This window comes from Salmo salar, chromosome 08 (genome assembly GCF_965601325.2).
Source record: "Salmo salar chromosome 08, fSalSal1, whole genome shotgun sequence".
Lineage (NCBI taxonomy): Eukaryota > Metazoa > Chordata > Actinopteri > Salmoniformes > Salmonidae > Salmo > Salmo salar.
Genome location: NC_138298.1, coordinates 30,522,501 through 30,536,831, shown reverse-complemented (window position 1 = coordinate 30,536,831; position 14,331 = coordinate 30,522,501). Strand labels below are relative to the sequence as shown.

General features: G+C 47.4%; 1 protein-coding gene across 1 annotated transcript in view; it reads right to left on the bottom strand.

Annotated features, from left to right (window-relative positions):
- Positions 1-14,331, bottom strand: part of LOC106592065 (neuronal acetylcholine receptor subunit alpha-3) — a 34,438-nt gene that overhangs the window by 11,916 nt on the left and 8,191 nt on the right. The window contains exons 3-4 of the mRNA XM_045714182.2: positions 6,694-6,833; positions 3,633-3,677 (exon numbers count right to left, since the gene is read on the bottom strand). Coding sequence (XP_045570138.1) covers positions 3,633-3,677; positions 6,694-6,833 — 185 coding nt within the window. The remainder of the gene's footprint in view (positions 1-3,632; positions 3,678-6,693; positions 6,834-14,331) is intronic.

Sequence of the window (14,331 nt, the reverse complement as noted above, 5' to 3'; positions counted from 1 at the left end):
TCTGCTGCACCTTGGTCTACTCTCTCTCACGACAGCCCTTACAGAATTACCCACCAACAACGGACCAAGCAGCGGAGGAAGGAGAAGCGCCAGTAGAGGAGCGTTCAGGATTCGTGGTCTTGGGAGGAAATCCTGGACGGGAAAGGACCATGGGCTCAAGCTGGGGATTATCGCCGCCCGCAGTGGGAGATCGAGGCGACGAGAGCTGAGAGGTGCTGGTATGAGGAAAGGGAGCGCAGCAGACATGAGAGGCAGCCCCCCCCAAAAAAATGTTTTTGGGGGGCACACGGGAAGATTGGCGGAGTCAGGCGGTAGACCTGAGCCAACTCCCCATGCTTACCGGAAGCAGCGTGGTACTGGTAAGACACCGTGTTATGCTGTGGAGCGCACGGTGTCCCCAGTGCGCGTTCAAAGCCCGGTGCGCTACATACCTGCCCCCTGCAAGTGCCATGCGAGTGCAGGCATCGAGCCAGGGTGGATGGTGCCAGCTTAGCGCGTCTGGTCTCCAGTGCGCCTCCTCGGTCCAGGTTATCCCGCGCCGGCGTTGCGCACTGTGTCTCCAGAGCGCTGGGAGGGTCCAGTTCGCCCAATGCCTGCTCTCCGCCCGTACCGGGCCAAAGTGGGCATTCAGCCTGGAGTGTGGGTAAAGAGTGTCCGTACCAGAACTCCAGTGCTCCCCCACAGCCCGGTTTATCCTGTGCCTCCTCCTCCTCGGACCAGGCCTCCAGTGGGTCTCCCCATCCTGGTCAGTCCTGTGCCTGCTCCAAGGACCAGGTCTCCAGTAGGTCTCCCCATCCTGGTCCGTCCTGTGCCGCCTCCTAGGACTAGGCCTCCAGTGGGTCTCGCCAGTCCGGAGCCGCCAGATCCGCCCGCCAGTCCGGAGCCGCCAGAGCCGCCCGCCAGTCCGGAGCCGCCAGAGCCGCCCGCCAGTCCGGAGCCGCCCACCAGTCAGGAGCCGCCAGAGCCGCCCGCCTGTCCGGAGCCGACAGAGCCGCCCGCCTGTCCGGAGCCGCCAGAGCCGCCCGCCTGTCCGGAACCGCCAGAGCCGCCCGCCTGTCCGGAGCCGCCAGAGCCGCCCGCCTGTCCGGAGCCGCCCGCCTGTCCGGAGCCGCCCGCCTGTCCAGAGCAGTCAGAGCCACCCGCCAGCCCGGTGAGTCCTGTGGCTACGCCTAGGGCTAGGCCTCTTACATGTCTCCTCAGCCTGGTGAATCCTGGGTCAGTGCCACTGGAGCCGCCAGGGCCGCCCGCCAGCCGGGCGCAGCCAGGGACGCCCGCCAGCCAGGCGCAACCAGGGTCGCCCGCCAGCCGGGCGCAGCCATCGCCGGCCGCCAGCCGGGCGCAGTCATCGCCGCCCGCCAGCCGGGCGCAGTCAGGGTCGCCCACCGGACCTTCGGCGCGGCCAGGTGCGCCACCTAAGAGGGCGACGCCAAGGGTGGAGCAGAGGCCACGTCCCGCACCTGAGCCGCCGCCCACCCGGACCCTCCCCTTCAGTGTCAGGTTTTGCGGCCGGAGTCCGCACCTTGGGAGGGGGGGGGGGGGGGGGGGTACTGTAACGCCCTGGCCATAGAGAGGGGTTTTTTGTTCTTTATTTTGGTTAGGCCAGGATGTTACATTGGGTGGGCGTTCTATGTTCCTTTCTCTAACAGCTGAAGCTCGTTGTTGCTGATTGGGAGTCACACATAAGGAGCATGTTTTTCCTTTGGGTTTTGTGGGTAATTGTTTCTGTTAGTGTTTTGCACCTGACAGGACTGTTTGGCTGTCGGTTTTCTTGTTTTGTTTGTATAGTGTTCTTTCTTGATTAAATATTCAATGATGAACACTAACTCCGCTGCACCTTGGTCTACTCTCTCTCACGACAGCCGTTACAATATCACCCTCCTGTTCTACAGATGGAAAGAGGTAGAAAGAGCTAGAGAAGGGAGTGAAGGAAAAGGAGAGAGATGGAGGGAAATAAAGAGGGAGAGAGAGCGAGAGTAATAAACAGAGACTGAGAAAGAAAGAAAGGAAGGAAGAAACAGAGAGAGAGCGTGAGAGAGAAGACTAATTCACTGCTTAGTCCAGTATGCAGTAGTTCCAGAGAAGCCACCTAGCTATCTAGAGGTCAGTAGTTCATGTCGTTCCAGAGAAGCCACCTAGCTATCTAGCTATTTAGAGGTCAGTAGTTCATGTCGTTCCAGAGAAGCCACCTAGCTATCTAGGGGTCAGTAGTTCATGTCGTTCCAGAGAAGCCACCTAGCTATCTAGAGGTCAGTAGTTCATGTAGTTCCAGAGAAGCCACCTAGCTATCTAGAGGTCAGTAGTTCATGTAGTTCCAGAGAAGCCACCTAGCTATCTAGAGATCAATCGTTCATGTCGTTCCAGAGAAGCCACCTAGCTATCTAGAGGTCAGTAGTTCATGTCGTTCCAGAGAAGCCACCTAGCTATCTAGAGGTCAGTAGTTCATGTAGTTCCAGAGAAGCCACCTTGCTATCTAGAGGTCAGTAGTTCATGTCGTTCCAGAGAAGCCACCTAGCTATCTAGAGGTCAGTAGTTCATGTCGTTCCAGAGAAGCCACCTAGCTATCTAGAGGTCAGTAGTTCATGTAGTTCCAGAGAAGCCACCTAGCTATCTAGATGTCAGTAGTTCATGTCGTTCCAGAGAAGCCACCTAGCTATCTAGAGGTCAGTAGTTCATGTCGTTCCAGAGAAGCCACCTAGCTATCTAGAGGTCAGTAGTTCATGTCGTTCCAGAGAAGCCACCTAGCTATCTAGAGGTCAGTAGTTCATGTCGTTCCAGAGAAGCCACCTAGCTATCTAGAGGTCAGTAGTTCATGTCGTTCCAGAGAAGCCACCTAGCTATCTAGAGGTCAGTAGTTCATGTAGTTCCAGAGAAGCCACCTAGCTATCTAGAGGTCAATCGTTCATGTCGTTCCAGAGAAGCCACCTAGCTATCTAGAGATCAATCGTTCATGTCGTTCCAGAGAAGCCACCTAGCTATCTAGAGATCAATCGTTCATGTCGTTCCAGAGAAGCCACCTAGCTATCTAGAGGTCAGTAGTTCATGACAGCAGGCCATAGATCCTCCAGAGGCTCTGTTCAGTGTAGCATGGCCACAGTGAAGCATATTGATTAAGGACTGGATGAATGTCTCTACACAGAGGGACACACAAACACAGAGGGACACACATAAACACACACACACACACACACACATGCATGAACGCAGGCACGCACACACACAGTGAAAGCAAGGGTCCTACATTCATATTGATGTTTGACATGAACAAAATCAGATGGCTCCCTCCACTCCCTCCCTCCCCTTCCTACCTAACCCCGCCCCCTCCCTTCCTCCCCTCCCTGCCTCACCCCGTCCCCTCCCTTCCTCCCCTCCCTGCCTCACCCCGTCCCCTCCCTCCCTCCCCTCCCCTCCCTGCCTAACCCCGCCCCCTCCCTTCCTCCCCTCCCTGCCTCACCCCATCCCCTCCCTTCCTCCCCTCCCTGCCTCACCCCATCCCCTCCCTTCCTCCCCTCCCTGCCTCACCCCATCCCCTAGTAGGCCTCTGGGGGAACATATTAGTCATCAATAAGATCATTGTGTGTGTGTGTGTGTGTGTGTGTGTGTGTGTGTGTGTGTGTGTGTGTGTGTGTACTTACGTGTCTCAGCCACAGATTTGTCTCCATGATCTGATTCACTTCATCCTACAGACAAGAAACAGATCATAGGTTAGCCTACAGCTTTGTGTGTGTGTGTGTGTGTGTGTGTGTGTGTGTGTGTGTGTGTGTGTGTGTGTGTGTGTGTGTGTGTGTGCGTGTGTGTGTGCAATGACTGTGTGTGTATTAATCCTATTTGCCGTACACAGCCGCCGCAGTCAGATAACCAGTCAAAACAACGTGAGTATCCTTATTAAATGTCACCACTAATAACTGAAAAACTCAGCTGCGTCCCTATTCCCTACATAGTGCACTACTTAACTTCCTATTCCCTATATAGTGCACTACTTAACTTCCTATTCCCTATATAGTGCACTACTTAGCTAACTGTTCCATATATATTGTAGCCTTCCCTGTGGCTTAGTTGGTAGAGCATGGTGTTTGCAACGCCAGCATGGTGTGTGCAACGCCAAGGTTGTGGGTTAGATTCCCACAGGGGGCCAGTACAAAAAATAAATAAATAAATAAAATAAAAAAATAACTAAAAAAAATAAAAAATGCGTGAAATGAAATGTATGCATTCACTTTTGTAAGTTGCTCTGGATAAGAGCGCCTGCTAAATGACTAAAATGTAAATGTAAATATTGCAGTACTTAACTACCTATTCCCTAAATAAGGGTAGAATTAGAATTGTAACTGGGGTAGAATTTCAATTGTAACTGGGGTAGAATTAGAATTATATCTGGGGAAGAATTAGAATTATATCTGGGGTAGAATTAGAAATGGAACTGGGGTAGAATTTGAATTCTAACTGGGGTAGAATTAGAATTCTAACTGGGGTAGAATTTGAATTCTAACTGGGGTAGAATTAGAATTCTAACTGGAGTAGAATTAGAATTCTAACTGGAGTAGAATTAGAATTATAACTGGGGTAGAATTAGAATTGTAACTGGGTGTCACGTCCTGACCAGGAAAGGGGTAATTTTGTTATTGTAGTTGGTCAGGACGTGGCAGGGGTGTTTGTTTTGTGTGTTTCGGGATTTTTGGGTTATGTTCTATGTTAATATTTTTCTATGTTTGTTCTAGTTCTTATATTTCTATGTTTAGTTTATTGGGCTGACCTTCAATTGGAGGCAGCTGTTCCTCATTGCCTCTAATTGAAGGTCCTATTTAGTAGGGGTGTTTTTCCATGGGTTTTGTGGGTAGTTGTTCCATGTATAGTCAGAGTACCTTACAGGACTGTTTTTTGTCATTGTTTTTGTATAAGTGTTTTGTTTTGTTTTTTTCTTCTAATAAAAGAAGATGAGTATTCATATACCCGCTGTGTTTTGGTCCACCTTTTACGACACACCTGACACTGGGGTAGAATTTAAATTGTAACTGGGGTAGAATTAGAACTGGGGTAGAATTAGAATTATAACTGGGGTAGATTTAGAATTATAACTGGGGTAGAATTTCAATTGTAACTGGGGTAGAATTAGAATTATAACTGGGGTAGAATTAGAATTATAACTGGGGTAGAATTTCAATTGTAACTGGGGTAGAATTAGAATTGTAACTGGGGTAGAATTACAATTGTAACTGGGGTAGAATTTGAATTGTAACCGGGGTAGAATTAGAATTATAACCGGGGTAGAATTAGAATTATAACTGGGGTAGAATTAGAATTATAACTGGGGTAGAATTAGAATTATAACTGGGGTAGAATTAGAATTATAACTGGGGTAGAATTAGAATTATAACTGGGGTAGAATTAGAATTATAACTGGGGTAGAATTAGAATTATAACTGGGGTAGAATTAGAATTGTAACTGGCGTAGAATTAGAATTGTAACTGGGGTAGAATTAGAATTATAACTGGAGTAGATTTTCAAATTATTACTGGGGTAGATTCAAATGTAACTTGGGTAGAATTGTAACTGGGGTAGAATTAGAATTATAACTGGGGTAGATTAGAAATGGAAAAGGCATAGAATTGGAATTAAAGTGACTGAGAATTGGAATGGAAGTGAACCCCTATCTCTTATCCTTTCCCTCCCATTCTTAAGGCTTGGTTTGACTGATAGGCCTGAATGACTGACAGGCTTGCTTTGACTGACATGCCTGAATGACTGCCAGGCTGTATCACAACCGGCCGTGATTGGGAGTCCCATACAGCAGCGCACAATTGGCCCAGCGTTGTCCAGGTTTGGTCGGTGTAGGCCGTCGTTGTAAAGAACAATTTGTTCTGAACTGACTTGCCTTGTTAAATAAAGGTTCAATTAAAAAAATGTAAAAAATTGACTCACAGGCATGAATGATTGACAGATGCAGTAGTAGTATTCAGGTGGAAGTCAATCACCCTGTTTCCCTCAACCCTTAATACACTGACTCATCTGACCTGACACACACACACACACACACACACACACACACACACACACACACACACACACACACACACACACACACACACACACACACACAGACCTAAGATCACCTGCTGACAGTGCTGATGTGTCACTCATTCCTAATCGTCATAGTAGTAAACTACCCGCCTGCATATTTGTCTAAATCCAAGCTTTACCCTGACAATAGGTTTATAACCTGATTGTTTCATTCACTTTGAACAATGCCTTTGTTATCTTTCCAAGGTGGAATTTTTCCTCTATTCTGTTCTTTACGTGAGAGAAATCTAATCTGACTAAAGCAGGGGCATTATTCACAGAGCGGATGAGTGCACGTACACACACACACACACACACACACACACACACACACACACACACACACACACACACACACACACACACACACACACACACACACACACACACACACACACACACACTCAGCTGAGTGGGCACTTTTAGTGAGATTAGATTCTGACCACATTACTCTCGTTCATCAGAGAAAAGCTAATGGAATGTGTGTGTGTGTGTGTGTGTTTGTGTGTATCTGTGCATGGTACATGGTGTGTTTCTGTGTGTATGCTCAGGTACGTGTGTGTGCATTCACGCTTGTTTGTGTGTATTTGTGTGTGCATGTGTGCCTGTGTGTGTACATCTGTGTGTGTGTGACTTACCACTTTTACGAGCTGTGACATGGAAACCTCAAACTCCACGGTGACGGGGTCTGAGACGTTCTCCACCGGCCTGATAAACTGGTTGTACCTCCGGAACAGCCTCCTGAACAACCTGTCCTCCCCCTTAGAGGAGAAGCAGTCTGGAGGGAGGAGAGAGGAGGGGTAGGAAAGAAACGGAGTAGAGGGGGAGAGGAGGAGGGGAAAGTTGGAGGGGAGAGGGGGAGGGGGGTTGGAAAGAAATGGAGGAGAGGGGGAGAGGAGGAGGGGGAGGGGAGAGGGGGAGGGGGGTTGGAAAGAAATGGAGGAGAGGGGGAGAGGAGGAGGGGGAGGGGGTTGGAAAGAAATGGAGGAGAGGGGGAAAGGAGGAGGGGGAGGGGAGAGGGGGAGGAGGGGGAGGGGAGAGGGGGAGGGGGGTTGGAAAGGAATGGAGAAGGAAAGGGGGAGGGGAGAAGGGGAGGGGTTGAAGAGTGAGAAGGAAGATAAACAGAATCAGTATACAGACCCTTTTCTTATTTCTATGTCTTGGTGTCACCTGCTGTTAGCAAACTGAAATATTACAATTCACATCACTCATTGTTGTTCCTTTGATTGTATTTGGTCAAGGTGAAGTTTACCAACATAGCAGCTGAACCCAGAATCAGACTGTGTCACTGAGACACAGAGAGAGCAATGTGAATGTTTACCTGTTTAAAGATCTTACTCACATCGGCTACAGAGAGCGTGATCACACAGTCATCCAGAACAGCTGGTGTTCTCATGCATGGTTCAGTGTTGCTCACCTCGAAGCGAGCATAGAAGGCATTTGGTAGGCTCTTGCGACAGGGCAGTTCACGGCTTGGTTTCTCTTTTGTAATCCATGATAGTTGCAAGCCCTGCCACATCCGACGAGCATCAGAGCTGGCATACTAGTAGGATTCGATCTTAGTCCTGTATTGATGTTTTCTCTGTTTGATGGCTCTGCTGAGGTCGTAGCATGATTTCTTATAAGCGTATGGATTAGTGTCAAGGTCCTTGGAAGCGGCAGCTCAAGCCTTTAGCTCAGTGCGGATGTTGCCTGTAATCCATGGCTTCTGGATGGGATATGTATGTACGGTCACTGTGGGGATGACATCATCAATGCACTTATTAAATGTATTAATGCATTTGATGACTGATGTGGTAAACTCCTCAATGTCATCAGATGAATCCCGGAACATATTCCAGTCTGTGCTAGCGAAACAGTCCTGTAGCTTAGCATCCGCTTCATAGGACCACTTCCATATTGAGCACATCACTGGTACATCCTGTTTGAGTTTTTGCTTATAAGCAGGAATCAGGAGGTTGGACTTATGGTCAGATTTGCCAAATGGAGAGTGAGTGAGAGTTTTGTAAGCATCACTGTGTGGAGTAAAGGTGATCTAGAGTTTTGTAAGCATCACTGTGTGTAGAGTAAAGGTGATCTAGAGTTTTGTAAGCATCACTGTGTGTAGAGTAAAGGTGATCTAGAGTTTTGTAAGCATCACTGTGTGTAGAGTAAAGGTGATCTAGAGTTTTGTAAGCATCACTGTGTGTAGAGTAAAGGTGATCTAGAGTTTTGTAAGCATCACTGTGTGTAGAGTAAAGGTGATCTAGAGTTTTGTAAGCATCACTGTGTGGAGTAAAGGTGATCTAGAGTTTTGTCTCCTTTAGTTGCACAGGTGACATGCTAGTAAAAATGAGGTAAAACAGATTTCAATTTCCCATTTTCTTGTTTGCTTATGGCCATATCCAGCTGGTTGAGTACGGTCTTGGTGACAGCATCGATTTGTGGTGGTATACAGGATCTGAATACTTACGTAACTAAGGTATTTCTGTTTTGTACTTTTAATAGATTTTTTTGCTTTGTCATTATGTGGTATTGTGTGTAGATTGATGAGGAATAACGTAACAAAACGTGGAAACACTAAAGGGGTCTGAGTTTTTTCTGAATGCATTGTATATTATCCATGTCCTTGTTCAGCCACGACTCAGAGAAACATGTGATACTACAGTTCTTCAGAAACCCCCCACACAAAATAGTCCATAAAACAGCAGCTATCCAATGCAGAGCCATCCTACACCAATCTATGACGTGGGTCTGTGACAGAGACAGAGGGCGAGACGGATTTAGAGAGAGAGACAGAGAGAGAAAAAGAGAGATGGACAGAGAGACGGACAGAGAGACAGAGAGAGAGATAGACAGAGAGAGAGAAAGAGAGGGAAGGAGAGAGGGAAAGAGAGATCGAGAGAGAGATAGACAGAGATATAGACAGAGAGAGAGACAGAGAGATCGAGAGAGAGATAGACAGAGATCGAGAGAGAGACAGGGAGATAGACAGAGAGAGAGGGGGGTAGAGACGGAAAGAGAGAGAGATTGAGAGAGAGGGGGGGAGGGAAAGAGAGAGAGATCGAGAGAGAGACAGGGAGATAGACAGAGAGAGAGACAGAGAGAGAGGGGGGTAGAGACGGAAAGAGAGAGAGATCGAGAGAGAGGGGGGGAGGGAAAGAGAGAGAGATCGAGAGAGGGGGGGAGGGAAAGAGAGAGAGAGATCGAGAGAGAGGTCGCTAAAGCTTTTAGCATGTTCCTCTGGATCCCAGCGCCAATGTAACATGGGTTGCGGCAGACATTTTAAGAGTTCCAAACAGTTCAAAGGTCATTGATAATAACCCCTCTCTCTCCCTACCATCGTCACGGGAGCTCCACATATCCAGCCAGACGGAAAATGGACTGGGCCACACACACAAGCACAGAAAGACACACACATTTTTAAGAAGATGGCCGCCAGCCTCTAGCGTTCCTCTGCAGGGCTGCACACACACACACACACACACACACACACACACACACACACACACACACACACACACACACACACACACACACACACACACACACACACACACACACACACACACGTCTCATGGGGATCAGTAGGGTTGAGAGAGATGGAAGTGGAAACACTCCTAGACAGTACAGCATGTTCTGTCCTCTTCTCAAGCCTCTAACTCTGTGTGTGTGTGTGTGTGTGTGTGTGTGTGTGTGTGTGTGTGTGTGTGTGTGTGTGTGTGTGTGTGTGTGTGTGTGTGTGTGTGTGTGTGTGTCTCACTCTCTCTGTGTGTTTGTGTGTGTGTGTGTGTGTGTGTGTGTGTGTGTGTCACTCTCTCTCTCTGTGTGTGTGTGTCTCTGTGTGTGTGTGTGTCCTGTCCTGTCCTCTATCCCTCAGTAACAGTCTGGTCATTCTCTACCAGCCTTACTCACAGGAACAGGAAATACAGTATAGTTGCTCCAAAGTTCAAATTTCAAAGTGTTTAGGGTTATGTTCAGGAATTAACTCTAAATTATTAAGGGTTAGGTATATACTCTGAGTGGTTAAGATAAAGGTTGAGACTAAACTATCAAAAACAACTTTAGATCGTTGGATTTGAACTTTGAACTTTTGGATTCAGAGGCAAATGCTTACAACCATCCACCATCGCCGTCCACAATGCCCTAGCAATACTGAAAATTAGTTGCACGTTTTACATAGAAGCAATTCAAATGTTTGTATTTTCAAATGCGAGCATTAATAAAATAAATGGATGTTGTAAACGTTATACAAAAAGATTTTAGTTTTTACTAAAGAAAATGTGGGATCTTGGATTTCAAATCAGTAAATCAGTCATTTATTTCATCCACACTTTGCTTCACTCACACTGCTGTCCTTAAATATATATATCAATAATATCTATAATATATATCTACTGTACAGAGAGAGAGAGGGGGATAGAGGGTTGGCAGAGATAGAGGGGGCAGAGAGAGAGAGGGGGATAGAGGGTTGGCAGAGATAGAGGGGGCAGAGAGAGAGAGGGGGATAGAGGGTTGGCAGAGATAGGGGCAGAGAGAGAGAGGGGGATAGAGGGTTGGCAGAGATAGAGGGGACAGAGAGAGAGGGGGATAGAGGGTTGGCAGAGATAGAGGGGACAGAGAGAGAGGGGGATAGAGGGTTGGCAGAGATAGAGCGGACAGAGAGATAGGGGGATAGCGGGTTGGCAGAGATAGAGGGGGCAGAGAGAGAGGGGGATAGAGGGTTGGCAGAGATAGAGGGGGCAGAGAGAGAGAGGGGGATAGAGAGTTGGCAGAGATAGAGGGGGCAGAGAGAGAGAGGGGGATAGAGGGTTGGCAGAGATAGAGGGGGCAGAGAGAGAGAGGGGGATATAGGGTTGGCAGAGATAGAGGGGGCAGAGAGAGAGAGAGGGATAGAGGGTTGGCAGAGATAGAGGGGGCAGAGAGAGAGAGGGGGATAGAGGGTTGGCACAGATAGAGGGGGCAGAGTGAGAGAGGGGGATAGAGGGTTGGCAGAGATAGAGGGGGCAGAGAGAGAGGGGGATAGAGGGTTGGCAGAGACAGAGGGGCAGAGAGAGAGAGAGGGGGATAGAGGGTTGGCAGAGATAGAGGGGGCAGAGAGAGAGGGGGATAGAGGGTTGGCAGAGACAGAGGGGCAGAGAGAGAGAGGGGGATAGAGGGTTGGCAGAGATAGAGAGAGAGAGAAGAAACTTGTACTTTAACTATTTGCCCATCACTACAACACTGTACATCTACATATTATGACATTTGAAATGTCTTTATTCTTTTTGGAACCTTTGTAAGTGTAATATTTACTGTTCATTTGTTATCATTTATTTCTCTCCCGTCTCTCTCCCTCCTCTCTCCTCTCTTCTCTCTTCTCTCTTCTCTCTTTTAGGGCTCAAACCAAGTCCTTTGTCTTAACTACCCTCCTTTGAACATAAAGATACCGTATTACTATGCACCCTAGATACTAGTTTTCCATTGTATCATTTTATCTGGTGTTTAATGAGGACACTGTAAATTGGGTTTAATAGGCGGAGATGGGAGAACTTATGAAATGATGAATAATAACAGTTACAACACAGTAATGAACTTTTACAGAAGATGTGTGATGATATAATATATACATTATGGCCCTAAGAAGGATATTTCTCTTAAAGCCTGACAATAATCCTTAAAATGACAATGAGACATGAAACACAGCGGGTGATGCTGAATTTGTGTGTGTGTGTGTGTGTGTGTGTGTGTGTGTGTGTGTGTGTGTGTGTGTGTGTGTGTTGAGACAGCCCTTGAGAGGAACGCTAGAGACTGGCAGCAGTCTTGTTAAAATGTAATCCTGCAGATGAAGTTTTAAAGCACCAACGTCATACTCTTCAGAGTTGGGCTGAGTTGCGTGTGCCTTCATCCTACCACACTAGCTGTATATGTCACTTAGGAGACACACACACACACTTAAACGCTCCATATCCTCGTTAGCTTGATTACTGTGAGCGTTCTGCTCTGTGCGACTCACAGAACGGTGACTAAACCACTGCTTTGATCAAAATAGACTCTCTCTGGCTGCAGTTTGAACACACACACACACACGAACAGACAAACATGAACACTCAAACGCACGCGCGCACACACACACACACACACACACACACACACACACACACACACACACACACACACACACACACACACACACCACACACACACACACACACACAGGCACCTTTGATGTGGTCAGATAGATTTCACATGGAGCTTCATAAAAGAGGTAATTATGTCTGAACATTTCCAGCAGCTTCCATCGCTGTTTCAGCTATTTTATCCCTTTCCAACTCCCTACCCGTCCGAATATGACTAGTCCTCTCTTTCTCTCTATTTCCCCCTCTCTTATTCTCTCTCTTCCTCAACAGATCAGCACTGGGCAATAATTGTGGCTCGGGGGCCACATCGGATTTCAGAATTCAGCGGTGGGCCGGAGAGGTTTTTTCCTGAACGATTTGCTCATCAGAAAAAAGGGGCAGATACATGAAACAGTTTAGATTCATTACAATTTCTATATACTTTCACATTGTGGATGTTCAAGGGCGGCCTGGAGTGTTTTGTAAGCCAAAATCCAAAACATTTCAACCAACACACTCCAACCTCTGCAGGCCAGATTGAACGGGCTGGATGTTGCCCTGCAATAGAGGAAGGAAGAGTCTTGTTAAAATGTCATTGACACGACTTCTACCGAAGTCGGCTCCTCTCCTTGTTCGGGGCGGTGTTCGGCGGTCGACGTCACCGGTCTTCTAGCCATCGCCGATCCATTTTTCATTTTCCATTTGTTTTGTCTTGTTTTCCCACACACCTGGTTTTCATTCCCTCATTACGTGTTGTGTATTTAACCCTCTGTTCCCCCCATGTCTTTGTGCGGAATTGTTTGTTGTAAGTGCTTGTGCACGTTGTTGTCTGGTGCGCGACGGGTTTTGTACCCATACGTTGTTATTCTGGATGCCGGTGGTTTTGTGTATTAAACTGCTCCGGTTATTACCCAGTTCTGCTCTCCTGCGTCTGACTTCTCTGCCACCAGTTACGCACCCCTTACAGTCATCCTGCAGATTACTTCTTAAAGCAGACTTCATACTCTTCAGATATGGGTTGTGTCTGCCTTCATCCTACCACACTAGCTGTATACTGCCTTCAACATACCACACTAGCTGTATACTGCCTTCATCCTACCACACTAGCTGTATACTGCCTTCATCCTACCACACTAGGTGTATCTACTGCCTTCATCCTACCACACTAGCAGTATACTGCCTTCATCCTACCACACTAGCAGTATACTGCCTTCATCCTACCACACTAGCTGTATACTGCCTTCATCCTACCACACTAGCTGTATACTGCCTTCATCCTACCACACTAGCTGTATACTGCCTTCATCCTACCACACTAGCTGTATACTGGCTTCACACAGTGACCTGTCTGAGGGTGTGATCTGGATTCACACAGTGACTGTCTGAGGGTTGATATGGATTCACACAGTGACTGTCTGAGGGTTGATATGGATTCACACAGTGACTGCCGTGGGGTTGAAATGGATTCATACAGTGACTGCCGTGGGGTTGAAATGGATTCACACAGTGACTGCCGTGGGGTTGAAATGGATTCATACAGTGACTGCCGTGGGGTTGAAATGGATTCATACAGTGACTGTCTGAGGGTTGAAATGGATTCACACAGTGACTGCCGTGGGGTTGAAATGGATTCATACAGTGACTGTCGTAGGGTTGAAATGTGTTTCCTATTTATCATCAGCACTTACTACTAGTAAAGAGGGAGGGGCGAGGGAAGAGGAGAAGAGAGGAGAGGAGAGGAAAGGAGAGAAGAGGAGAAGAGAGGAGAGGAAAGGAGGAGAATGCACACAGCTACCTATTCCCAACAATATACAGTACAGGTATATGTAAAATATAACATCCTACCACAGATTCTGTCCGTATATCAGTCATGCACTTATCTGTAGAAATGATTCAATGAAAGTGAGCAATCAGTCTTTCCTCAATGATTTCCCCAACTGATCCAAGTATAGAATATCAAATCTGGGGACAGAGATGTTGATGTTGGATGAAGGAAACGGTTGAATTCAATTCCAGAAGAGGAGAACAAACCTGTAGGCTGTTTAAGAGATGCATGGAGATGAGTCTCTCTCACCATCTGCCTGAGCTAATACAGAGATGTGTGTGTGTGTGTGTGTGTGTGTGTGTGTGTGTGTGTGTGTGTGTGTGTGTGTGTGTGTGTGTGTGTGTGTGTGTGTGTGTGTGTGTGTGGTGTGTGTG